Here is a 27,442-nt window from a genome sequence, read left to right on the forward strand (position 1 = left end):
GAGCTAGCTCTTTGATGCTGGTTTTGCAGTTTCCAAATAGAAGACAGTCCTATCTAGCTGACTTCAAGTAAGTGAGATTTGGGAACTAGCATTGAGCAGTTTTCAAAGTTTTGCTTTTTTTTAGTTCTGGAACGCTAGAATACACTTCTGCACCAAGAGGTGAAGTCTGGTGCAGTAGAACTGCAGAATACATGGAGTCCTTGCTGTAGTGAAGTCTTAGATACTATTGTGACAAGTGTTTTTAAAAATGTGTATGAATGAATACACTTATCTTAGTCGCTGAAGGACCTGCACTGCAAAACCAGCAGCTCACAGATTCATATCAGCCAACACTGTGGGGCAAACATGGCCTATTCTAAAGTTGTGTTATTGGAAGTAGGGTAGTTGCTGATTGTGCAGGGGCTCTTAGGGTGAGGAGCTGCCATGTTCTTCCTACACCCTGCAACCCACAACAATGGAGAGGAGCTGGAAACACATTGTCATCACCAAATACTGATTCAATTACTACTGGTCCCTCCACCCATCCAGACCCCTTCCCCACCCCACTCTGGAGCACTCACCTCACCTCTTTTATCTCCAACTGCTTTTTTCCTTTTTTTCCCTTCTGATACTGGATGAGTCTGGGATGGGGGCAGCTGGGAGTCTCATTCCCAGCCTCTAGGCCAGTGGTGCAGCAGGAAGTCTTACATGCAAGGGTATGGTGCTGGGGAGCAGGGCTGATCGCTCCTGACCCTTTAAGGAGGCAGTGGGAGAGTGGAGAGATTGAAAAAAAGGAGCTTTGCCGGCTCTACATGCTGAGGAAGGAAGAAAGCCTCATAACCCGAGTAGCAGCTCTGATTGGCTGCATACCCTGGTGGGTTTTCCTTCTAAACTCGGAGGAGAACCTGAAAGCTCACAGTATTAGCAGCCCCCCTCCACATATTCGCATACACAGAAAAACCTAGCATTGCTTTCCTGTCCCCCATCAGCAAGATCTTCACCACCTTTCAGGCCTGTCTGGAGGCAGCAGGACTTCTTCATTCCCAGCAAGGGGCCCAATCTTCACCTCTCGGTGTGGGTGCGGAGGAGGAGCCAGAAGAAAGCAGCTGCATGGAGCTGGGCAGTGGCTATTGTGAGTGCTGACCGTCTGGGCAAGCAGCTGATTGATTGGCCCTGGGGTTGGGGGCGAGACTAGAGAAGCACAACCAATGAGTTGGGTGTTGTCCCACTAGGGATTTATACCATATCAACCTATAGAGTTGGCAGAGCTGAGACTGACAAAACTGGATTACTTAACAGTGGACTTTTAAGGTAAAGCGTTATAATATGTGAGATTGCTTTGCGATGGGCTCTTCAGCTAAGGCCGTTGCTCGGTAAGGGGGTGTGTGGCCACTTGTACAGGTTTCACTGGGTATTGTACCGTTCAAGCATGCTTTCCAAAACTGCTCTGAAAACCAACCCCGCTTGAAGCTACCGCTGCGCTTCACCATCCTCCTAGCTGTGGCGCTCTGAGGAGGGCTGTTGAAGGGGGGGAGGAGAGGGAGTTCTGCAGGAAGAGCAGCGCGAACTCCAGAGCAAGGTGGGACGGGATCTCAACGCGGAATACAGACAGTCATAACCAGCGGAATTTTTTAAATTGAAGCCTGCCCTGCATTTGACCGTGTGGAAACGCAGCAAATACTACTCCTGGGGGAGTGTGTGCCATGCAGAATTTTTCCCTCAGAAAATACATTCTGCAGTTACTCCTTTTGCCCACCTGGGGCTGCTGTAGCATCAGAACAGACTGCAGCTGCAGACAGGGAAGAGAAAGACGCTGCCTTCCTCACAGTGCCCTGCCTATGCGGCCGGCCAGGTCAGTGCATTGGGTTATGGGGGGATGGACAGCATGAGGCTGCTGGGGGGGGGGGGGGTGTCCACAGACTGGAGTTCAGAAGAACAGACTGGGTAAGGGCTGAATGGGGGTGGGGGTGTAGGGCCGGATGGGGAATGGGGTGCAGGAACACATAGGGATAGTGGAGTGGCTGAGTAGGGGCACAGGGTGGGGGTGCAGGGCCATGTGTGGGGAGGGGGTTGTCTGAATGGGGGTGCAGGGGGAGGGGGTAGCTGAATGTGGATGCAGGGCCACAGAGGGAGGGGTTGCTGGGGATTGCAGGGCCATGCAGGGTCAGGGGGAGAGGTGGCTGAGTGGGGGTGCAGGGCTGCGCGGGGGGCAGCTGAGTGGGGAGTGCAGGGCCACATATGGACAGGTAGAGGAGGTGGCTGAGTGGAGGTGCTGAGACACGTGGGGGGAGGGAGATGCAAGGATGCATAGGGATGGGGGGAGGACGGGTGGCTGAGTGGGGGAGCAGGGACACATTAGGGACGGGCAGATGTACCTGACTGAATGAGAACAGCTAAGGGTGAGCCAAGATTTGCAGAGTGGAGGCTCCCTAACATTCCCTTCCAACCCCCAAAAAAGCCTTTACTATACTTCTCCCACCCACACCCAACAACCCTCCATGTTCAGACCCAGGCTCCTTCCCAGCAATTACTTCCCTCTCCCTCATTACCCCTGACTCCCCCAAGACTTTGCACTGCTTCTGAGGGGTGCGGGAAATGTGTTTCTGTATTGTTTTTGTTTAAATGAATTATTACTCAAGAGTTCTATATTAATAGGACTAGTAAGGAATCTATTTGTCAAAAAACATTTCCCGACTCTCTTTTGTTGTCTGTATTGTTACAGACATACTTGCTGACAGGTATTTTGAAATAAATGACCAAAGTAATTGAAACTGGCGTGATTATATTGTGTTATTTTGACAAATAAAATATATAGAACTGCAGAATTTTAAAATGTGCACAGAATTTTTAATTTTTTGGAGCACAATTCCCCCAGGAGTAAAATAAGGTACAGTAATCACAGAGCAGCATAATTCCCTCTCTAAATTAAAGCATGTTATTCCAAGATAAAACTGTAGTGGGAATCTAGAATTGAGCTAAAGTTATCCTAACAAAACTTTGGAAGCTACATCATCTTAATGACAGTAATAAAGTATTTCCTACCACCACTGAGTGATCTAAATTCTTACGTAATGCTCCTTGCAAAAGCAGCAGCCATCAGACAGACATGTTTGTTCCACTGTGTCACTGCATGCATAATTTGGATTTCAAAGACTGTGTTGGCCTTAGTCAGAGTCCTTTTACAAAGTTGCTAACTCTTTAGCTAACAAAGAGGATCAGATAAAGAACCAAAGTAAATACAATTCATTGGTTTTGATTATATCTGATATGAACAAAGTTTGCTTAAAACTGACATACAAAAAACCTCTGAATGGGAAATTTTTAAAATCAAAGAAATTTTAAAGAGAACCCCACACAATTTGATCGTTTTAGAAATATCTAGTATTCTCCTCATGTTATTCAGTTGCAGCCACCAGGGTGGATTGATTAAAATCTAAGCGATTTTAATCATGATTTAAATCAACAAACAGGAAATCTTGATTTAACTCATCATTTTTAATCTTTTGCATTTGTACTTCTTAATTTTCCTAAAGAAAGCTTGATTCTCATTGATTGACAACCATTATAACATGTTGATTTGCAACTAAATATAGCCAAATTTGGTTCTTTTATTTTCTAACCAGGAGGCTATGATATCTATATGCATTTATTTAAGCTATTATGTAGATTCTCACATTTATTCAGATTCTTTATATTGTTAGAAAATGGTGAATGATGCATTTCTTATTTATGCAATGATTAATTTTTTTACTTGTGTTTTGTGTCAAAATCTATTTGGATAGAAATTAAAATTCAATTAAAATGCACGAAACCAGCATTTTGAATTTTTTTTATTATTAGTTTAATAAAACTACCTTAAATGTCCTGAATATGTAAGAAAATTATTGAAATGGTTTGCATTGAAAATTAACTGGTTTATTAAAGAAAGGAAGTATCGTCTGTAGTTAGTGAATTGAATTGATGGCCACCATGCCATCTAAAATTTTGAACTAGTAGAGTTCATCCTCTCATACGTCATTTTTATTTATAGATTGGTAGAGGAAAACAAGCTTCCCTAGTTCTCCAGATCCCAACTGATTTCTTAACTTTGAATTAACTCGTTGAACAAACTTAAATGAAAAAAATACTCTTTCTGCACCTGCAGAAGAGGCTATTGCTGTCAAAAGGTGTTTTAGCATTGCAACAAACCCTGGTTTCAGGTGCTTAGCCAGTGGTTTCTACCAGTTCAGTGCTTTTGACTTTCTTTAAAACTTATCAGCAAAGATATACTGCTTAACATTATTGTTTTAAAATAATTTAAATGACTGTAATAGTTTCTAGTAAATGTAGGCATTAACGTGGGTTGTCAATTTCAAATTTTACTTTTAAATAATTTTGGTATTTTTTGAAAGTAAACCTAGATTTCATTTAAATCCAGAAAATGTCATTTTTTAAAAAAAAATAGTTTGAATCATATATGTTTATCCACACTACTGGCAACTATACCTAGGAGCATCACTGGGTAAATGTTGAAAATTGTGACTTTCTTTTTTTAAAAATAATTACAAAAGTGTTGCCTGTGACTGTATGGTGTTTTGTTGGTACAGTGAAGCAGAAAACTTTCTTCTATATAAAAGAATATATATATAGATTTGCCACTGAGTCTGCAATGCTTCTCTAGTGACATCTCTCAGAAGGAGAAGAATCCATTAACTGTTTTAAGGATGTGAGGTATGACCTTAGGGAAGTATTTGCACCAACTCATCACCAAGTGTTAGATTTACTGGGAGTGAAGCACTGTGGGGAGATTTTTGCCTCACTGTACCAAGTTCAGTTGGCACAGACAGGCAATTATTTCCGGCATGACAGTTACCTGAGTGGAATTTCAAATACTTATTACAAATGAGGGCGCAATGCTCCAGCAAAGGAAATATGCATAGGCTGCCTCCTCAGGGGCAACATGTCTCTGTGGAACTAGAAGAAACTTTGTAAGCAATGAAACAGATTATAGTTAAAGCAGATGCAATAACTACTTGAGTATTTTGTGACTTTTGTCTTGCTAGCATGTGATGATATTGCTGTTCCTGTGGAAGACATGGTGGCCACAGCCAAATTGCGGCCACTTCATTCAGTCACCAGGAGGCAGTATGGAGAGATTGGACAAAATGTTAGGGGGCAGCTACTGCACAGTTTGCAATTTGTCTTCAGTTAGACATAGTGGGGTCGGCAAAATAGTGTCATGCCCTGAAAGAGGGCAGGATAAATGCCCCCGCCCCCACCCCGATGATCAAGAGCAGAGTGGTGCTGCTCCTCCTCCTTGGGGAAGAGGGAGCATAGGCCGGCGTTGCTGAGGTTCCACACCCCGTGTTGGGCTAGCCACCTCGAGAGTTAGGAGTTACAACTTCAGGAAGTGCTTGTGTGTGCCCTTGTACTGGAGCTGAGAGAAGGGAGAGGAAGTTGGAGGGTTCCCTCAGAAAACATGGCCTGCTCCAAGTGATGTGGATCTTTAGAAAGACTGCCGCTCGTGACAATAGAGACAGCACTCATAGTGCAGAATCCTGACCAGGCTTCCTTAATATTCATCTCATTGTCTCTGAGTATGCCTGTGGTGCCCACTACTACGTTAGAACTGGGTACATTCTGCATCTCTATTTGTATGAATATCTTAAGGAATGTAATTGCTGCAATCATATTCTGGGTCTTAACTGCTCCCCCATTCACAACTGAATGACTCTACCTTGTCTGTGTGGATGTTGGAGTCAATTCAGTACTGTTTCTGGGATATTCCAACCCACCACTACATCCCTCCTTTCTGCCTACAGCATAGGAACAAGTCTGGTGATCCAGCAATCTCCTACCTTTGTTTTTTTCACCCTTTATTTATTTTTGGACAGGAGCGGGCTCTCTCTCCAGCCTGTCAGCACCTGGGGAACACATCTGTTTTTTACTTCCTTAGCTGCACTGGCTCCTTCATGGCAGAGCAGTCCAAAGAGCAGCAAGGGAAACCCAAGCAGTTCTCTATTTGTGAAGCAACTCTTTTTCAGACACTGAGAGACTGAACTATGCCTTAGCTGCCCACAGCCCACCAACCCTCACTCTGCTAGGACAGAGCTTTGAGACAAAAGGAGAATGAACTCCAAGAGGCACCAAAGGCAGCGCTCTCTCTTAATTTTAATTCCTGTTCCTCAGCTGAAGAGGAGCAGCTTTCAGAATGCAACCACGAGGGCGGGGGGGATTCTGCTGCACAGCTTCGCTCCTCATTCCTCACTAACAGGTAACACCTCTCACCTGTGGAATTGGGGGGCAGCTCACTGTTGCTGCTGGAGCCTCCAGCTCAGCTCACCAGCAATAATTCTTCCAACAAGGGAACATGTTGGCAGTTCAGTTTCTTCTGATTGCTTTGTTTTATATAATTTAACTTTTGATTTGTTTTCATGCAGCAGCGACTTCAGTTCAGCTTCCGGAGCCACTCTCACCCCTTAGCACAGTGGCAGTGAAGGCCTCCAAGCATTGAGCCATATGCAAGAAGTGGCACAGGCAGCTTCCCAGTAGCCTCAGCGAGTGAGCTATGTCTTGCTGCCCCAAGCTGCCAATCTTCACTCTGGCAGCGCCTCAGACCCCACCCAAAGCCACAACTCAGCTGTGGTAGGCTGGACCAAGAACATGAGGATTCCTGCAGAAAGGAGAAACCCTCACAGGGCTAAAGTCTTGCAAACTCCAGAGGCTCCAGGACCCAAAAAGACAAAAACATCCCCTTCATTAAGGCCATTCATATTGTTAATGAGCAAGTGGTGTAAAAATCACAGGTTAAACCTTCTCCTTCACCTTTTCTCCCTGGAGGGGAGGGTGTGCTGGGGCTTTTCTCCTAAACTGAAGCTCTCCCCGTGGTCTGTATCAGGTTCACTGCCCTTCCCCCTCCATGTTGCAGCATCTCTGGGTAAGTTTCAAGCAGCCCTGTAATGGGAGTTGTGCTTTTCTTTCTTTCAGCCCACAGCCCCTCATCCTGCCAGGGAAAGGAGCTCAGAGCCTGAAGGAAGGAGTCCCTCTAGATGCACAGACACACACACAGAGGCTGTCTCCACAGTAGCACACACAGAGCGTGTCAGGAAGAGGACTCCCCATTCCTCATGCAGCTGTACCATTTTGGGATTACAAGGGGGTAAGTGAGAAATCCTTTCCTGTGTTCAAAATTGATCCAGATCTACTGAGTTAAGCCCTGAGTGACCCTACTTCTTTCCTAAAGTGCTCAGAGGGCTGCTAGCCAGCCTGGGGGGAACAGACAGGCATAATTTCAGGCTCCCCCTCTTTTGGGCTATTCCCACAATTAGGATATTTGACCATAGGCATAGTTTGTACTCCTTTTAGTAATTTTCCATTGCTCCTACCTCACCCCTGATTTCAGAGGATTAAAACTAGACTGGATTTCCAAGGCTTGCACTGCTTTTTAGCATAAGCTTTGTGAGGGTTAAGTAGCATTGTTATTCTTAAGTATTCCCATTGCCCCGGGCTGGTGTGTACAACACCAGTCAGCAATGGCGGATCCACATACATACAGGCATTCATTATACAGCAAGATTTTCATAATACAATTTCATGATATCAATCACAATTCATATATTGTACAGACATAACCCCATTTTTTTTAAAGGGAGACAAATACATAATTGCTTTTAGGTTTAATGTAACTTCAAGTTATTGTCAATGCTCATCTGTTCCTGGAGTGTTTCTACAGCTTTGGAAGAGCTCCTGTGGACAGTAGCTTGAGTTGAAAGACAGTGACTCATTTCTGGAACTTGAAAGCAACAACACAAGACTACTTCCAAATTCCACGGGTCAGATGCATTGTCCATTTTTATGAATGAGTACAGAAGCTGCTAGCAGAAAGAAAATTATCTGGTAAGAAACTTCTCATTCTCATTGTCAAATTTGACAGTGTGTAGTAAAATAGTGGCCACGGTTGAAATGCAACCTGGAAAGGATAAGGCAGCAGAAAGCCAATGAGGAAATACCTGGCATTCAAATGTAAACTGGAGACTGTCCTCCTCCTACAGTCACCTTTTGAGAACATTATCAGGAAGGAATAGGAAAATACCACCCAGAGCAAATGCCTCGGCCAACAGGCCACAAAGTTTTACAAAATTTAGGAAAGAACAGTCGTGTTACTTTACAGTAACTGTAATTCTTTAATATGTGCTGTCCACATGGATTTCATTCCTAGTGCACATGATCCTCATGAGTGCAGGACTGGATTCATTTGGCCAGCAGTGTCCATGGGGGCTGCATCTGTGGCCTGGATGTCCTTGTTCCCCCCACTGGTGCTACCACTCTTCAGTTCCTTCTCCAATACTGAATCCCAATTTTGTAGAATTCTGTAGTAGCAAGGAATAAGGGCAGGTCATGGAATTTATATGGACAAGACATCTCAAAGAACCTAAGTTACTGCAATACAAGGAGCCATTTACTCCTTTGACTGTCTGTCCACAGAGATCCCACTTATGGTGACCTTCCAACAGTTACCGCCTTGCTTAGAGTTGGTTGCTAGGAGGCCTATTTAAACAAGGATTGTTGAACAGCACTACTAAAATTGGCATCCGATCGAGAAGCCTCAACTAAGGAATGATGTTGGGTAAAAGTGTGTACTGAGCTCCACGTAGCCACCCTACAGATTTCAGAAGCCAGGATAGTACTAAGACTTGACCATACAGGTTGCTTGCACTGTAGTGGAGTACACACTAATCACAGAAGGATCTAATCTGGCTAAGTCACTTAGCTTTACGGCAATCTAGTTGAGGCTATTCTGCTTAGGACCAGAATGGTCTGAATTTCAGTTGAACAGCTTCTTGTGGAGACAGTTAAACAGCCAGCACCCAGGCTGTTAGGTGTAATGATGTGATGCTGGGGACAGGATCTGACTCTAGTTCTGCAAGACAGTTGGGTATGGCAGGTAACTGGAAAGAGGACTGCGTTGACAGGCTCACCAGATCAGAGTACCAAAACTTCCTGGCCCATCCTGGGCCTACCCTGATCATCAGTTCTGTCTTGCCTCAGTTTCCTCAGAACACACTGCATCATGGGGACGGAGGGAAGGCATACATTGGACCCAGTGTCCATGGGATAAGAAAGGCATCTTCCAGGGAACGTAGGCTTGCACTCCTTCGGGAACAAAATCAGTGGCATTTCTTGTTCTGATCTCTGGCAAACATGTCTATTGTTGGGAATCACTACTTGTAAAAGACCAAGACCTTCTGCAGGACTGAGTTGTTGAGACAGCACTTGTGGGTGTCTGAGAATTGTCTGCTGAGGAACTGCTAGTGCAGTGGTTTTCAAACGTTTGAACTGGTGACCCCCCCTTATAAATTAAAAAAAAGTTTTAAATATATTTAACACCATTATAAATGCTGGATGCAAAGCAGGGTTTGGTGTGGAGGCTGACAGCTCGTGACCCCCCATGTAATAACCTCGTGACCCCCAGTTTGGGAACCCCTGTGCTAGTGAGTTCCAAACACCTGAAAGATAGAGGGCCAATGGCATGCTGTGATGATGAATACATCAAGTCCAGAGCCAAATGGCTTCCCTGTCTAACACAATGCATAGCTGAGCTGATGCCTGTCAGGACCTGGACTGTGGTTCCCGAAGTAAAGACAGAAATGCTTTAGACCCAGAGTGGATGGCTCTGAGTTCCAGGATATTTATGTGCAGATGAACTTCCTGAGGTAACCACAGGCCCTCTATCTGTAGGAGATCCAAATGAGCCATCCCTGCCTGGAGGCATCTGTCACCAGAGTCTTGGTGCAGAGAATAGCACTCCCATGCATACCTGAAGAGGGTCTTTTCACTAGTTAAATGAGGAGAGGACTTCTTGTGGGACCATGAGCTGGATGTCCATGTGACATTTGCTGGAGAAATGCACTGATTTCAACCACCTTTGCAGGGAGAGTAGGTGAAGTCTGACAAATTGCATCGTGTATGTGCATGCGGTCATGGTGTCTGAGAAGTCTGAGGCACGCTCTAACTGATGTCTGTGTGAGTTTGAAGTTGGTTGATGAGGTCTACTATAGTTTGGAACTTTTCTTGCAGAAGATAAGTTCTCATCATCTTTGAACCTACCACAGCTCTATGAACTCCATACTTGCAGTCAGAGAAAAATCTATGCTCATTCTATCTGTGTTGAAGCTCAGTGTGGTAAGAAGCTGTAGAATTACTTACAACAGAGTTGACAGGTTTCAGAGTAGCAGCCGTGTTAGGCTGTATTCATAAAAAGAAAAGGAGTACTTGTGGCACCTTAGAGACTTGTTAGTCTCTAAGGTGCCACAAGTACTCCTTTTCTTTAAACAGAGTTGGTCTCCTGTTGGACTGATCTTCCCCATATCAATCAGTCAAAGTAGGGGTAGACCTTGATACCCTGTCTCCTTAAGTGAGCTTCCACATCTGTCAAGCACTTGAACTCCCATGGTGCAATCTAGAATGGGACACCATCCGCCTTTCCAATTTAGGATGAGAAAATAATGGGAGTAAAATCATTTGTACCTTAACCGAGGACACCACCTCCACTCCTTTAAGATGTGGGATACAGTTTAGCTCTTGCTTCAACAGTACCTCCTTAGATTTCCTGAAGAGGGATGGGGAAGGAAGGTAGCAATAGTAAGGGTCTGGAACTGCAGTCAGTATCCTGTACTGATAATTTCTAGGACTCACTGGTGTGTGGAGATTCCAGTCCAGGCTTCCTGCGGAAAAAGGAAGGTTACACCAAAAGAAAGAGGGATGGTACAAATCCTCCAAAGGTTCTTCCAGACTCTTGACTGTGGTGTCAAAACCTGCTGGCGAGATGAATATGAAGAATAGTTCTGGAACCTCTGTAGGACTAGCTTGATAGCTCTGAGCTCCAACAGCTTTAATGCTCTGGTTCTTTTCCTTGGCTTGCTAAGCTCCTTGTGCTATCCTGGGCCCAGGTGAGCTCCCCATCCTGTGAGGCTGGCATTCGTTGTGAGTATGTGGAGGTCTGGAAGGCATGTGTGAAGACCCTTGCGAACATTTTGTGGAATTTTCCATCATCTTAGAGAGTCAGCATCTGGTTTGGAACCAGTACCTGATCTTGCAGGCGAATGATTCCATACTTTCAGGTGCCTCCAGGCCTGTCCTCTGATATAGGACCATTGCTTATGAGGTGATTTCTGTACACAAAACCAAGAGGCGCAGTAGCTGTAGATAATTAGGATTGGCCTTGTACACTTTACCCACATGGATATCAGGTTCTGCATCTTGGGGAATCTGTCCAATCCAGGGCGGGCTCTAAGATTTTTGCCGCCCCAAGCAAAAAAATTTTTTGGCTGCCCCCGCTTTTTTTGTGTCCTCCCCCTCCCCCCCCAGCTCCACTCCTTTCCAACCCCTTCCCCAAATCTCCAGCCCCGCCTCCTCCCCCAGGCATGCCGCATTCCCCCCCCATTGTTTCCTGCGGCTCCCCCTCACCGCAACCCCCCGCCCTAGCTCACCTCCGTTCCATCTGCTCCCCTGAACATGCTGCCGCTCTGCTTCTCCCCCTTCCCTCTCAGGCGAGGGAGAGGCAGTGCGTTCAGGAGAGCAGGCGGAGGCGAGCTGGGGTGGCGGGGGCACATTTCTAGGGGCAGCAGGGCTGGCGCCGGGATGCCACCCCTAGAAATGAGCCGCACCAAGCACCTGCTTGTTTTGCTGGTGCCTAGAGCCGGCCCTGCCTTTCGCTACAGCAGTGCTCCCAGATGAACTCTATGGAGGAAGTCCAGAAGCTCTTCTTGGTATTTATCACTAATTGATGTGCGTGAAGCAGATCCAGCATCCGGATTGTAGCACAATGTGCCGCTGCTTGGGTCAAAGCTCTGATCAAAATGTCATCCAGGAGCGGGATATAGTGAGTGCTCTGAATCCTGAATTTGGCTTCATCAGCACCATCTAGGTAAAGACCCTGGGGGCCAGCAAATGGCCAGAGGGCAGCATTTGGTTCTGGTGGCAAGCCGTGATGTATGTGAATCTCAGTAGTCTGTGGTTACATGGCCATATAGGAGTGTGCATCTGCTAGAATCACAGAAGCAAGGAAGTCCCCTGGAGACAGGGATATCTGAAACTAGAGACTCCATCCACCATCTTGTCATCTTCATCCATTTGTTGAGCCACTTGAGATGCTGGATGGCTCAAACAACATCTAGACAATGAAGAAAGTGGAGTATTATCCTAAGAATCTTGCTTCTGAAGGAACCCTTCCTATTTCTCCTATGTCCTGGAGATGTGAGATTTCATTAACAGCTCACATTTAATGGAGGTCGTTCAAGATGGGGGAGTGGATGAAGACAGGATGGGATGAAGTCCTTAGTATCTGTAACCAGGGCTGGCGTTAGACTTGCTGGGGTCTGGGGCCAAAGCCCAAGCCCCACTGCTCAGGCCCGAAGCTGAAGCCAAAGCCCAAAGGCTTCTGCCCTGGGCAGCGTGGCTCAGGTTTATAGGCACCCTGTCTGGGACTGAAGCCCTGGGGTTTTGGCCCTCCCCACCCGGGACAGCAGGGCTTGGGCGAGCTCAGTTCCCCCCTCCTGGGATCGTGTAGTAATTTTTGTAGTCAGAAGGGGGTCGGGGGCAACAAAGTTTGAGAAGCCCTGGTATATCTGTAATGGCATTCTTTTGTTGCTTACAACTTAGATATGTGTGTGCCTATTTATGCACTTACTCTGGTCAGATATTTCCAATTCCTCCCTGATTATGTCCTCTTGGATGGGTACAATGGGATTGCTGTCTGTCTCAGATTTGGAAGGCAGGTATTTGCCTTTAAGCTTGTCAGTGCAGTGTGTGCCTCGCCCAGGTTGGATCAGGAGTGTGGATACAACCTGTTTGCACATGGGGGTGAAACAACCACCTTGTTGCATTTTTTTATGTCCTGCTCAGAGCCTGAATCTGAGGGCTCACCTCTCTCAGTGGAGGAGGTAGTGTTTGAGGCAGAGCACAAAACTTAGTTTTGTTTTAAATGCCGTTGCTTTTCCTTTTAGCTCTTTTTGCTGTTTTGGTCGTTTGCTGGTGTTGCTGCTCTGCTATGGTCAGGGCACAGGCTTTTGCAGCTTGCTCTGTATGGTACCTTGAGCCCTCTGGATCTCTCTCTCAGGGTCCCTCTCCCCCTGCCCAGGGAATGGGGTTCATTGCTAGAGTTTCCCCAGTTTGAGCTGGGACAAATGGGAGCTGAGTACAAGCCCTGCTTCTTTCCCTCCAGGGAATTTTGGGGTGGGCGTGTGTGTGTGTGTGTGTGGTGGGGGGGGTTGGAGCCCAAGCCCTTCAGGGGTTTTTTCCTTCTGGTGTTCTGTCCAAGCTGGCTGGCTAAAGTCCTCCTTGTCCTTGGAGTCTCTCCCTCGTCTGCTCAGCAACACTGGATCATGCTTTTCTGGGTTGGAGTTGCAGCTTCTTGGGGACAGGGTGGGAACCCAACAAGCCTGTCCAACACAGCCCCACCCCTAGAAATGCAAGGGTCCGTTGGCTGAGAACAGGAGGGCATAATTTGCCTTCCAAGAAGCCTGTAAAAGCTTCCTCACAAATAGACCACTGCTTAGATTTAGCTCGATGGTGGCACGTCAGTTCTGCTAGGCCTGAAGTGGGGGCTGAGATCACCCCACTGTACAACCAGTCCAGGAGAAGAAACGGTGCATGCTACAGCCGGAAAAAATGGGTAAAGCTGGGAGCAAATTGAACAGTCACTTGACTGCTGCCACAGAGGCAGAAGATCGGGCAATAAGCTGCATAAGGGGGCATGACTTGAACAGGTTGTGCCACAGCTGTGAGCTGCCTCTGGAAACTGCACCCAGGAGGGCAATAACCCATAATATATTGTAATTGTGGGAGATGCTGGGCTTCAGAATGTCAGTGCTGGAACACTCGATGCTGAGGACACAGGTACAGAGAGAGTATCTACACTGAGTGCTGGTGCGTAGGAGTGTGTACCAAAGGGACTGTGGTCTGCAGAGCTGGATGATACTGGAGTCACACAGTACATCGTGCGTGTTGTGGTGTTGGAGGGACCCAGTCTGGATTCTTTACTACTTTTTGACTGTGAAGCCTGAGATGCGTCCAAGAAATGGTGACTTGTTTCTTGGTTTAACAAGCACTGAAGAAGGTGACCTATGCTTAGGCTTGTCTTTGGAAGTCCTCCCCCAGTACAAGGTCGACTGCATCAAGGAGGCCTGTTGTGCCCTTCAAATCTCAGGAACTGACAACTGAAATTTCTGATCAAGGAGGCAGCCCAGGAGCTCAGGGCAGAAGCACATTTCACAGGGGTGCTAACAGTAATGGACTGCTTGAGGGTTTATACCGTGGCCACCCCTCTCTTTTAAGAGTCTGAGGCGAGCTTCATTGGGCACTCCAATAGAAAGCTTTAAGTGGGCATCCCTTGCCTTCTGAGTCCACTTCAAAGAAGTGGTGTCAGATAGAACAATGATCCAGGATATATTCTTCTCCAAAATTTAAAAGGCATCTAGAGTGCCAGTTATTCAGAGACATAGAAATGCCACATTAGGGACAAGATTTAAACATCAGAGATTTAAGTTCTGCCACGAAGTCTAAGGCCCCTGTATGGAAAACTGTACGTAATATAATAAAATTAACAACAAATTGTTTTTGTGTCGTTTTGCCCACTGGCAATATAAAAACAAGCTAACTACAACTAAGTAACTACTCTAATGAGGTGTAAGTGTGGGGAAGAAGATGGATAGAGCCCAAGTTCTGTCTCAGTGCTGAGGTGGTTGGCTGTGCTCCACCCTTTATGCTTTCATGTTGTTTGGGGGTCGGGGTATGGGCACATCAGGACATCCAGAGTAATACTAGATCTCAGCCAAAGGAAAAAAAGCTGAGATAGAACTCTAGCTGTGATACTTCCTCAACAATATTCTGATTTCTCAGGACCTTAGCTTACCTCCATATCCCCACATCAGTATCACCTATGAAAGTTTGTGTACAACAGGGGTATCAAACTCATTTTGTGGCAAAGTCGTGGATTGGGAGAGAGGTTACGCCTAAGAAAGAAAATCTTTATGTTTAGGTAAGATGTGAGTTCCTAATCAGTGGAAGTAATAACTTAGTTCGTAGTTACATATGTAAAACACATGGACTTATACAAAGAAACCACACATTTTAGATGTAGAAATAATTTTACTTGATCACAAGCCTCAAATTAACATTAAACATACTAAATTGATTACAAGGTAGATTTAACAAAAAAACTTCAAAATAAGTATAAATAGGCTGCGTGTGGGAGAGGATTATTAGATATTCTATTTCATGTAACCAGTCAACTTTAATACTCTTGACGTTTTCAGAGTCTGAAATGTTTAGGGGTATGTAGCCTAGTTTTGGTTGTCAGGTTGCTATGACAAGTTACTCAGCAATTAACAACTCTGAGCAGATTTTTTTTTTTAAAGGTGCCTCAATTGCAAGCACTTTGTGATTGAGGGGACAATTCAAAAAGACCAACACTAAACTTAGTTCAGATAAACATTTTAGACTGGTTCAATAAAAAATAATTTAACAAATCTAATTTTCCAGAAGCATTTACCCCATACATATCAGAGAACAAGAGATAAGCCAGTGTCCAGGCACAATTTCAATTTAAATACTAATGATGATACTTGATTCATCTTCAAAAAAATAACATTTACAGTTAGAGGAAAATGTAAGTTCTTATCACTTTCAACAAAAATCAGAAACTGCATGTAGCAGCATAAATTTAAACCACACAGTGAGTTAGAGAAAAAATAAACATGATAAAAGTGAATAAATCATTCACTTAGAGGTCTACAATCAGAAAACGTTAACACATAATAGTGGTTATTCAAAATATAAAATCTAGTCTAATCTAAAATACTTTAATTCTGGTTTTGTATAAACCACAACTTTGTGTGGAAACCTTATCTGCAGAAAAAAAAATCTCAACAGTTATCATTTGGGTTCTGAACAAGTTGTGATTTGAAGCCTTTAACTACAATCACTGCTTTGTGTATACATTGGAAATTAATAGATTTGAATCCCATTTTAAAAATAATTAAAAAAAATCTTAAACAGCACAGCTAATTAAAACTGAAGTTTTGAAAGACCCTACTTTTCATTATTTAAGCTGTTTTATTTTGACTGACCAAGCTGAGAAGACGTTAGTATTTATTTTTTACACTGAAGCAACACTGTAATGTTTGTGTTCCAACTTTGCAGGAGAATGTTAATTAACTGAGCTACTTGGAATTTGACTTCTTCATGTAAACAGCTGATTATTTTATTTTTTTTAAATAAAAGGATGACAAACTTTTATAAATGCTAAATTTGGAGTCAAATGGTATCTGTTTGTGACCTTTTAAAGGTAGAGAAATTTCAAAAAAAGGACAGTCAACCTGTTTAGGTCCCAAAAACAATGTTCCTTATTAGCTGTTTATATAATTATATAACCTTTTGCTTGAATTCTCGAGAGATCACTCCATCTTCCAGGGATGAAGCACTTAGGCCTTCCCTGGAGGAAGGTATATTTGGTGGCCTACATGGCTTAGGTATGCCTTTAAAATAAAAAAATACCCCATGTTTTACCCTGATACACGTGGGATATACATTTTGTTCAGTTTAAACATACAAAGCGGATAATTACATAAAAGAAAGCTACATAAAATCCTCTTCAAGATAGCCTATGGTATGTTAATACACACATCCATTTGGCCAGTAATTAGGAAAAAAGCCAGCATTTTCAGTATTAAAAATTAACTGGTTTGATTTTTTTCTTCTAAATTTTAATTGGAATAAAAATGATAATATTTATTTCTCATGACGTAGAACACTCAGTGAAATTCTGGCTTCATTGACTTCAACAGAGCCAAGATTGCGCCTATGTTTCTAGGCAGCACATTACACATATACATTTGTTACCAAGATTATTTATTTTCAGCTACTAATACGAATTGCATCTTCTTGCTGATCTGATTATTAATAGTAAGGGAAGATTTAAGCATGTCGGTTTCGTCCAGGAAGCTTAGGGAAATCTTCAGGCAATAGAGCATGAACGCGACATGTTGGGCATGTATTTTGTGTTTTAAACCAGGTTCCAATACACTGTAAAAGATGGCAAGAGAAATGTCAGAAACCTTTAGTTAATTTCAGCTATACTAAGAGTTTTCAATTTAGTGATAAATACTAACAAAATTACATTATTTAAAAACAGGTAGTTTTCCAAAGCATTCAACCATAAGTTAAGATTTGGTGTTGGAAAAAATCCAGCCTCTGGTTCTATGATGCTACACAGACTGAGTTTTTTTAAAACCCATTTCTGGTGTACACCAATTATACAATTACTTTTATTACACTTATTTTTAAGGTTTGGAAACAAAAATAAAAGTGCTCAAGGACAGCTTTTCAATCATCAACTTTATTAAAGTCCTACATAATAGTAATGAATGTACTTTAGTATACAATTTTGATTCTTCCTTACTGTAAGAACTTACTATAGATGTCGCTATTTTCATGGGTGTCTACCCTTTTAACAAAATACTGGCAATGAAGCCTGTGTTCCTATTACAGTTCTGGAGTTTGATTGCTAATGGGTAAGGCTAGGATTTGGTCATGCAGGTCGCGGAGGAATCCGTGACTTCCGCAGACCTCCATGACTTCAGCCCACAACGGCTGGGAGCTGCAGGCTACCCCACCTTCCCTGGAGTGGCAGGGGACCCCACAGCATGGGGAATTCTCCAGAAGCTCCCCAGTCCCCTCAGGGGATCCCCCAGCAGCTACCCAGCAGCTGCAGGTGGGGGTCTCTTCCAGCCACAGCAGGGCAGGGTGCTGGACCCTCCTCCCTCTGTCTTTTTTCATAGAATCATAGAATATCAGGGTTAGAAGGGACCTCAGGAGGTCATCTAGTCCAACCCCCTGCTCAAAGCAGGACCAATCCCCAACTAAATCATCCCAGCCAGGGCTTTGTCAAGCCTGACCTTAAAAACATCTAAGGAAGGAGATTCTACCACCTCCCTAGGTAATGCATTCCAGTGTTTCACCACCCTCCTAGTGAAGAAGTTTTTCCTAATATCCAACCTAAACCTCCCCCACTGCAACTTGAGACCATTACTCTTTGTCCTGTCCTCTTCCACCACTGAGAATAGTCTAGAACCATCCTCTCTGGAACCACCTCTCAGGTAGTTGAAAGCAGCTATCAAATCCCCTCTCATTCTTCTCTTCTGCAGACTAAACAATCCCAGTTCCCTCAGCCTCTCCTCATAAGTCATGTGTTCCAGACCCCTAATCATTTTTGTTGCCCTTCGCTGGACTCTTTCCAATTTATCCACATCCTTCTTGTAGTGTGGGGCCCAAAACTGGACACAGTACTCCAGATGAGGCCTCACCAATGTCGAATAGAGGGGAACGATCACGTCCCTCTATCTGCTCGCTATGCCCCTACTTGTACATCCCAAAATGCCATTGGCCTTCTTGGCAACAAGGGCACACTGCTGACTCCTATCCAGCTTCTCATCCGCTGTCACCCCTAGATCCTTTTCCGCAGAACTGCTGCCTAGCCATTCGGTCCCTAGTCTGTAGCTGTGCATTGGGTTCTTCTGTCCTAAGCGCAGGACCCTGCACTTATCCTTATTGAACCTCATCAGATTTCTTTTGGCCCAATCCTCCAATTTGTCTAGGGCCCTCTGTATCTTATCCCTGCCCTCCAACGTATCAACCACTCCTCCCAGTTTAGTATCATCCGCAAATTTGCTGAGAGTGCAATCCACACCATCCTCCAGATCATTTATGAAGCTATTGAACAAAACCGGCCCCAGGACCGACCCCTGGAGCACTCCACTTGACATCGGCTGCCAACTAGACATGGAGCCATTGATCACTACCCGTTGAGCCCAACAATCTAGCCAACTTTCTACCTACCTTACAGTGCATTCATCCAGCACGTACTTCTTTAACTTGCTGACAAGAATACTGTGGGAGACCGTGTCAAAAGCTTTGCTAAAGTCAAGAAACAATACATCCACTGCTTTCCCTTCATCCACAGAACCAGTAATCTCATCATAGAAGGCGATTAGATTAGTCAGGCATGACCTTCCCTTGGTGAATCCATGCCAATTTTGTCATGGACATTTTTAGTAAAAGTCAGGGACAGGTTACGGCTTCTGTGAATTTTTGTTAATTGCCCGTGACCTGTCCATTATCTTTACTAAAACGGTCTATGACAAAATTGTAACCTTACTAATGAGCTTAGCATGTCTATAGCACTTTAGTTTTTTGAAGTGATGCAGAAATATGTAATTAATTAGTAACTTTATGAAACTTTGAATAGAAGGGTTGCAGTCAACTTTATTTTTAAGCTTAAATGGTAGTTTAACAAAACCATTTTAGTGTCTAGCTCTCTAAAATACAAGAAAATTTTGCCAACTGAAAATACAAAAGAGGAATATTCTCAAACATACGATGAGTTATTACAAGGGATACAATAAAAACGAATCTATGAATTGCTACTTTAATATCAACATGAAATACTATGAAACTGGGGGTTTTTTTGAAAAGGGGGAAGATTTGTTTAACTCAAAAAATATTTTTACACCAGATAGGTAGGTTCAAAAGACTCACAGGTAAACAGTATGAGAATATAAAGAAAATTATTAATCCTTACTCGTCTGTGAAAACTGTGTCCACATTCTAGCACACACACATCCTCCTGGCTTAGCTCTTCATGGCATATTATGCAGGGATCATCATCAGATGTCTAGAGATAAAATAATTTAAATATATATTTTACATAAGGTTAACAACTACTTTAAAAAAAAAAATCTATCTAGTCAGCTAGTTGTAACACAGTGGGTCGAGTGCCTTCCAAACCTAAAACAGGCATAGATCCTGCCCTGACGAGCTTACAACCTATTGTAAACAAACCCATTCCTCCTATCTTTTTTTAAAAGCCCAACAGAACAGAACAATAGTATTTCAAAGTAAATAAATTGTTAACACAAGTGATGCTACCGAAGCTGAGACACCATTACGGAATGCTTTCGAAGACAGAGCACTGAAATTTTCAGGAAAAGGCAAAGTTTAATGATTGAAAGTCTAGGAATCCCATCTCCAATTTTTATTTGCATATTATGGTAATTGCATCCTGCAAGCACCTCAGATAAATCTCGTTCTGTCTTCTCAAATCACCTTATAAATAAATCCTCATACACTATCACACCTGATAGTGCTGTTACATACATTACGCATCTAAAAACAGAGACTGGGAAAGTGAATAATAATTTGAGTATTTCAAAGCACTTTGAAAGTGGGGAAGATATCAAATAGGGTACCCATCACCATTTTACAGATGAGTATATTGATGCAGGAAGAGCATAAGGGCTTGCAGTTGTAGAGCACTGGGAGTTAAACCAGCCTTCGGAGACCGCAGCATAGAAAATGCTGCCGTGTGTTTACACTGTCAGCTGCAAGCGCACTGGCATGGCCACATTAGCAGCTCTTGCAACGCAACAAAGAGCAGTGCATTCTGGTAGCTATCCCAGGGTGCAAGTGGCTGCAACGTGCTTTTCAAATGGGGATGGGGGGGTGGAGTGTGACAGGGAGTGTGTTGTGTGTATGTGGGGGGAGAGTGAGTGTGTTTTGGAGGGCAGAGTGTGTCAGCATGCTGTCTTGTAAGTTTGGACAGCAGCAGACCCTCCTCCCCCTGTCCCTCTCTCAGCAGCATTCCACAGTAATGGTTGCTTTGTCCCAGAGCAGATAAGCATGCTGGCTGTCAGAAACAGAGCTTTGAAAGGAGATATCCACATGCCTGCAGCTGAGTTCAAAACAATGAGAAGAGTGGCCACTTGACTTCAGGGGATTATGGGACCTTTCCGGAGGCCAACCACAGCACACTAATGCAACATGCTGTCCACACTGACACCCGGGCGTACCAGCCGGGACGCAGCAAGCGTTATGCTTCTTGTGGAGGTGGATTACCAGGAGTGCTCCAGCTGCAGAGTCCAGGTGCTCTACGTGCCTTGCCAGCGTGGACACCTCAGGAGTTAGGGAGTCCAAGGCTGATTTAATGCGCTCTAACTTGCAAGTGTAGCCGAGCCCTAAGTGACTTGTCTGAAGTTCTGCAGCAAGTTAGTGGCACAGCCTCCAGGAGCAGGACACGGAGAGACTTTCCAGTTCTCTGCTCTGAAGACCAGGGAACACTCAGAGAATTGGCTTACAATGCCTAAAGCAACAAGCATTAGAAAAAAGGCATCTCTCATTCGATTGGATGTGTGTGTAACGAAGCTGTGCTGCATTTACTGCCAAGTATTTACAGGCTGTCTCGTTAATTACTGCAATGCACAAAGATCTGATGTGACTAATTAAGGTATTTTATAAAGTATCTTCTAAGAACATTAGTGAAGCAAATGAATACAGATTTTCTTTTTTAAAATATAAGAGTTTTGATTTCTTCATTGAACTTTCTGTAAGATATAATACCTTGACTTAATTAAAAACCATGGAATAATGCATCATAAAATTGCCCTCGTGTTTTGATATATCGATTGAATACATATATATTTTTAAATTAGTGAAAGAGTAAAGAAAACTTACAGTAGAATCATTTGATTTTATCCATTTTGATTGTGATGGTCCTCCAACAGGTCTCCATGGCTGGTGGGTTGGCTGTGATGGCTGAGTTGTTTTGTTTGCAGCAGTTTTATAGGAAGGCCTTGCCTTGGATAGGCTAGACACATTTCCCACGGCAGACTTGGCTACTTTCAGAGTCTGAGTTACAGCACAGGATGCTGGCTTCTCAGTTCTCTTTGCCGAGGCTGGAGCCTACAGAGGTATTGCAAAGTAAACTTCTGTCATCATCAAGCATTATGTCATGCATTTGCTAAAGAACATTCAGTATCCTCTTCAGCTTTGTTTCACAGTTTTAATCAATTACGATGCAAAAAAGCTGACATCTGCCATGTACCTTTTTCTTATTTTGATGGTCCAAAATGAGTTCTGTCACTCTGGTAAGGATTTCATCTGAGCTCAATCCTGAAAGTTTGTTTCCATTTTTAATTTGTACTTCTTTTATGAAGTTAGTAAGATCGAAACTGCAAAGGGGAAAAAAGTAAAGCACAGAGTTTTACAACAGTTTGTACTGTGATTCAGTCAGCACAGTTACAGTAAAAAAAGCCTTTTCATAGTAGTGGTCCTCTTTAAAAAAAAAAAAAAAAAAAAAAAAAAAAGGGGGGGGGGGGGAGAGGTTGACCTTCTTTAATGCACTTTAATAGACACACTTCTAGATACTATTCTGTCAGTGTCTAGTTTTCCCTGCTCTTATCATGAAACACCAGCAGTTAGATGTTTTAACCACAATGGACTGACTCAAGGAAATAGTTGCAATGTTAAAAAATAAATTATAGCTGATTTCAGAGCTAACCAGAAATAGAAGGTTCAGAGGCAAGGATCAGGAAGGCCAAATCACACCTGGAGTTGCAGCTAGCAAGAGATGTTAAGAGTAACAAGAAGGGTTTCTTCAGGTATGTCAGCAACAAGAAGAAAGTCAAGGAAAGTGTGGGCCCCTTACTGAATGAGGGAGGCAACCTAGTGACAGAGGATGTGGAAAAAGCTAATGTACTCAATGCTTTTTTTGCCTCTGTCTTCACGAACAAAGTCAGCTCCCAGACTACTCCACTGAGCAGCACAGCATGGGGAGAAGGTGACCAGCCCTTTGTGGAGAAAGAAGTGGTTCGGAGCCGGATGCGCTGCATCCAAGAGTGCTACAGGAGTTGGCGGATGTGATTGCAGAGCCATTGGTCATTATCTTTGAAAACTCATGGCGATCGGGGGAAGTCCCGGACGACTGGAAAAAGGACAATGTAGTGCCCATCTTTAAAGAAGGGAAGCAGGAGGATCCTGGGAACTACAGTCCAGTCAGCCTCATCTCAGTCCCTGGAAAAACCATGGAGCAGGTCCTCAAGGAATCAATTCTGAAGCACTTAGAGGAGAGGAAAGTGATCAAGAACAGTCAGCATGGATTCACCAAGGGCAAGTCATACCTGACCAATCTAATTGCCTTCTATGACGAGATAACTGGCTCTGTGGATGAGGGGAAAGCGGTGGACGTGTTGTTCCTTGACTTTAGCAAAGTTTTTGACACTGTCTCCCATAGTATTCTTGCCAGCAAGTTAAAGAGGTATGGGCTGGATGAATGGACTATAAGGTGGATAGAAAGTTGGCTAGACTGTCGGGCTCAACGGGTAGTGATCAATGGCTCCATGTCTAGTTGGCAGCCGGTATCAACTGGAGTGCCTCAAGGGTCGGTCCTCGGGCTGGTTTTGTTCAATATCTTCATAAACGATCTGGAGGATGGTGTGGATTGCACCCTCAGCAAGTTTGCAGATGACACTAAACTGGGAGGAGAGGTAGATACGCTGGAGGGGAGGGATAGGATACAGGGGGCCCTAGACAAATTAGAGGATTGGGCCAAAAGAAATCTGATGAGGTTCAACAAGGACAAGTGCAGAGTCCTGCACTTAGGACGGAAGAATCCCATGCACCGCTACAGACTAGGGACCGAATGGCTCGGCAGCAGTTCTGCAGAAAAGGACCATGGGGTTACAGTGGACGAGAAGCTGGATATGAGTCAACAGTGTGCCCTTGTTGCCAAGAAGGCCAATGGCATTTTGGGATGTATATGTAGGGGCATTGCCAGCAGATCGAGGGATGGGATCATTCCCCTCTATTCGACATTGGTGAGGCCTCATCTGGAGTACTGTGTCCAGTTTTGGGCCCCACACTACAAGAAGGATGTGGAAAATTGGAAAGAGTCCAGCGGAGGGCAACAACAATGATTAGGGGACCGGAACGCATGACTTATTAGGAGAGGCTGAGGGAACTGGGATTGTTTAGTCTGCGGAAGAGAAGAATGAGGGGGGATTTGATAGCTGCTTTCAACTCCTGAAAGGGGGTTCCAAAGAGGATGGATCTAGACTGTTCTCAGTGGTAGCTGATGACAGAACAAGGAGTAATGGTCTCAGGTTGCAGTGGGGGAGGTTTAGGTTGGATATTAGGAAAAACTTTTTCACCAGGAGGGTGGTGAAACACTGGAATGCGTTACCTAGGGAGGTGGTGGACTTTCCTTCCTTAGATATTTTTAAGGTCAGGCTTGACAAAGCCCTGGCTGGGATGATTTAGTTGGGGATTGGTCCTGCTTTGAGCAGGGGGTTGGACTAGATGACCTCCTGAGGAACCTTCCAACCCTGATATTCTATGATTCTGAGGATGTCCCTGGGGGACAGAGATGTCACAGTCAAAGCTAGGGTTCCCTCTGGAATTTGTGGTGTTCTACCATTTGTTGAGTCTGAAGTCCAAGACAGCGGACAGTCCCATGCCGCGATCCTCTCCCTTAAAATTCTGGATGACAAAAAATATGAAGGATAGCCCTAAGAACCTTTCTGTTGCTCCTACATCCAGAATGTTAATTTATCACCAGTTCAGGTTTGATAGGATTGCTTGAAATGGAGGAGTGGATGAAGGAGGGATGGGTGAGGCCCTCAGAGAGTAGCCGCAAAAAACAGTAACTCACTTTCTCTTAACTGTTGTTCTTAGAGATGTGTTGTTCATGCCCATTCCAAGCAGGTGTGTGCGTGCTGCATGCATGCCAGCCGGAATATTTTTCCCCTAGCAGCATCCGCAGGGTCGGCCTGGGTACACCCTGGAGTGGCGCCTTCATGGCACCCAGTATAGGGGCCTGCCAACCCCCTACACCCTCAGTTCCTTCTTGCCAACTATTCCGACAGAAGGGTAGGAGGGTGGGTATTGGAATAGACATGAACAACACATCTCAAAGAACAACAGTTACGAGAAAGTGAGTAACTGTTTTTTCTTCGAGTGATTGTTCATGTCCATTCCAAGCAGGTAATTCACAAGCTAGAGCTCAGGAGGTGGGGTCAGAGTTATCCACAGAATGGACCACGACTCGTGCAAAATCTGCAACGTCCACGTAGCTGCCCTGCAAATTTCCTGAATAGGGACTTGTGCCAGGAACACCACAGAGGAGCCTGGGCCCTGGTAGAGTGGGCAGTGATCTGCGGGCTCCTTTGCCAGGGTGTAGCACTCCCTAATGCAGGACGTGATCCACGACGATTTGCGTTGAGAGAATACTGGGAGGCCTTTCATTCTGTCTGCCACGGCTACAAAGAGTTGGATGGACTTCCAGAACAACTTAGTTCTCTCTATGTAGAAAGCTAAGGCCCTATGCACGTCCAGTGAGTGTAGCCGGAGCTCCGCATCGGCGGAGTGTGGCTTGGGATAAAACACTGGGAGGAAGATGTCCTTGGTTATGTGAAAATGGGAGACGACCTTCGGGAGAAAAGCTGGATGAGGCCTGAGCTGGACCTTATCCTTATGAAAAACTGTGTAAGGGGGCTCAGTTGTGAGGGCCCTGAGCTATGAGATTCGTCGAGCCAAGGTAATTGCCACGAGGAATGCAACCTTGAACGAAAGATATAACAAGGAGCAGGTGGCCAGAGGTTCGAATGGATGGCCTGTAAGCCTGGAGAGGACTAAATTGAGGTCCCAGGCAGGGACAGGCTGACGTGTGTGCGGGAAGAGCCTGTCCAAACCCTTGAGAAAACGACTGACTATAGGGTTTGGAAAGACCGAGAGACCATTTGCGCCCGATGGAAGGCGGCGATAGCGGCTAAGTGGACCCTTATTGATGAACAGGAAAGGTCTTGATGTTTTAGGTGAAGGAGGTAGTCCAGTATAAATGGTATGGGAGCGAGGAGCAGCAACTGACTGCGTTGCTCTGCCCAGATGAAGAACCTTTTCCATATGGCCAGGTACGTAGCCCTGGTGGAGGGCTTTCTACGACCATGGAGGGCTTTCTACTATCAAGGAGGACTTGTCTGACCTGGTCCAAACAAGACAGCTCTGCGGCACTTAGCCATGGAGCATGCAGGCCGTAAGGTGGAGCAATTCCAGATTCGGTTGCCGGAGTTGGCCCTGGTCCTGCGTGATCAGGTCGGGGACCAGCTGTAAGGTGAGTAGGGCCGCTATGAACATTTCCAGGAGCAAGGTGAACCAGTGCTGACGCAGCCATGCCGGCACTATTAGTATAACTCAGTGCCGGTCCCTGCGGATCTTGAGGAGCGCCCTGTGGACTAGCGGGATGGGTGGGAAAGCAGATAGCAGGCAGCCCTCCCAAGAGAGAAGGAAGGCATCCCCGATGGACCCCAAGCCATGGCTCCCGAGGGAGCAAAAAGTCTGACATTTCCTGTTGCCCGGAGTGGCGAATAGGTCTATCTGGGGAGAGCCCCAGAACCGGAAGATTGAGTTCACCATGTCTGGCCAAAGCGACCACTTGTGGCCATGGAAGGTCTGGCTGAGGCTGTCTGCCAGCGTGTTTCGCACCCCTGGGACGTATGAAGCCTGCAAGTAGATCGAGTGCTCCATGCAGAAGTCCCACAGCGCTAGGGCTTCCCAGCACAGGGGAGAGGAGCGTGCACCCCCATTTGTTGATACAGAACATCACCGAGGTGTTGTCCGTGAGGACTGAAACACACCTGCCCATTATGTACGTTTTGAAAGCGTAGCATGCCACATGCACTGCCCTCAGCTCTTTGACATTGATGTGAAGAGCGAGGTCCATCGGAGACCAGAGGCCTTGGGTCTTGAGGTCCCCTTGGTGAGCACCCCCAACCCAGATCCGAGGCGTCTGTCACCAAGGAGAGCAAGGGCTGAGAGCCAGCAAAAGGCACCCCTGTGCGAACTACTCGTGGGTTGAGCCACCACAAGAGGGAGTCCACCACCAGGTAGGGCACAGTTACGATCCTGTCCAAAGCACCTCGGGCTGGTAGGTACACCGACGCCAGCCAAGACTGGAGTGGGCACAGCCTGAGCCTGGCGTGCTGCACCACGTATGTGCAGGAGGCCATGTGTCTCAGCAGCTTTAAACAGTTTCTTGCCGACGTTGTGGGAAACCGTCTGAGGCTCTGTATGATGTTCTGAAGTGAGCAAAACCTGACTTCTGGGAGGTACGCCCTGGCTTGGGTAGAGTCCAGGACCACGCCTATGAACTCTATCCTCTGCACCGGGGACAGAGCAGACTTTTCCTCGTTCAGGAGGAGACCTAAGTTGAGGAAGGTCCTCCTTATAAATTCGACCTGAGCCTCCACCTGGGCTCTCGAGTGACCATTGATCAGCCAGTAGTCGAGGTATGGAAAAACCTGTATCTGGTGCTTATGCAGGAACGCCGTGACGCATTTTGTGAATACTCGGGAGGCAGTCATCAGCCCGAATGGGAAGATGGCAAACTGGTAGTGGCCTCTATTCACCATGCATCTGAGGTAGCATCTGTGATGTGTGACTACTGCGATATGAAAATACGCGTCCTTCAAGTTGAGGGCGGCATACCAGTCTCCTGGATCCAGTTAGGGGACAGTGGAGGTTAGCGAGACCATGCGAAACTTGAGTTTCTTTACGTACTTGTTGAGCTGTCACAGGTCCAGTATGGCTCTGAGGCCACCCC

At 45.2% G+C, this 27,442-nt stretch overlaps 1 protein-coding gene and 1 long non-coding RNA gene across 8 annotated transcripts in view; one reads left to right on the forward strand and one right to left on the reverse strand.

Annotated features, from left to right (window-relative positions):
• Positions 1-5,339: 5,339 nt before the first annotated feature.
• LOC144265716 (uncharacterized) overlaps positions 5,340-27,442 on the forward strand; it is a 36,141-nt gene continuing 14,038 nt past the window's right edge. The window contains exons 1-2 of the long non-coding RNA XR_013346345.1: positions 5,340-7,117; positions 7,680-7,854. This is a non-coding gene — a long non-coding RNA (uncharacterized LOC144265716). The remainder of the gene's footprint in view (positions 7,118-7,679; positions 7,855-27,442) is intronic.
• TTC3 (tetratricopeptide repeat domain 3) overlaps positions 16,215-27,442 on the reverse strand; it is a 135,343-nt gene continuing 124,115 nt past the window's right edge. For 6 of the 7 annotated variants that reach the window (XM_077818550.1, XM_077818533.1, XM_077818526.1 and 3 more), the window contains 4 exons: positions 21,893-22,019; positions 21,523-21,750; positions 19,595-19,687; positions 16,215-17,040 (listed from right to left, as the gene is read on the reverse strand). In XM_077818550.1, coding sequence (XP_077674676.1) covers positions 16,933-17,040; positions 19,595-19,687; positions 21,523-21,750; positions 21,893-22,019 — 556 coding nt within the window. In that variant the 3' untranslated portion in view covers positions 16,215-16,932. The remainder of the gene's footprint in view (positions 17,041-19,594; positions 19,688-21,522; positions 21,751-21,892; positions 22,020-27,442) is intronic. The other variant, XR_013346338.1, reaches the window with a different exon arrangement.

The sequence above is a fragment of the Eretmochelys imbricata genome, chromosome 1 (assembly GCF_965152235.1).
Source record: "Eretmochelys imbricata isolate rEreImb1 chromosome 1, rEreImb1.hap1, whole genome shotgun sequence".
NCBI lineage: Eukaryota > Metazoa > Chordata > Testudines > Cheloniidae > Eretmochelys > Eretmochelys imbricata.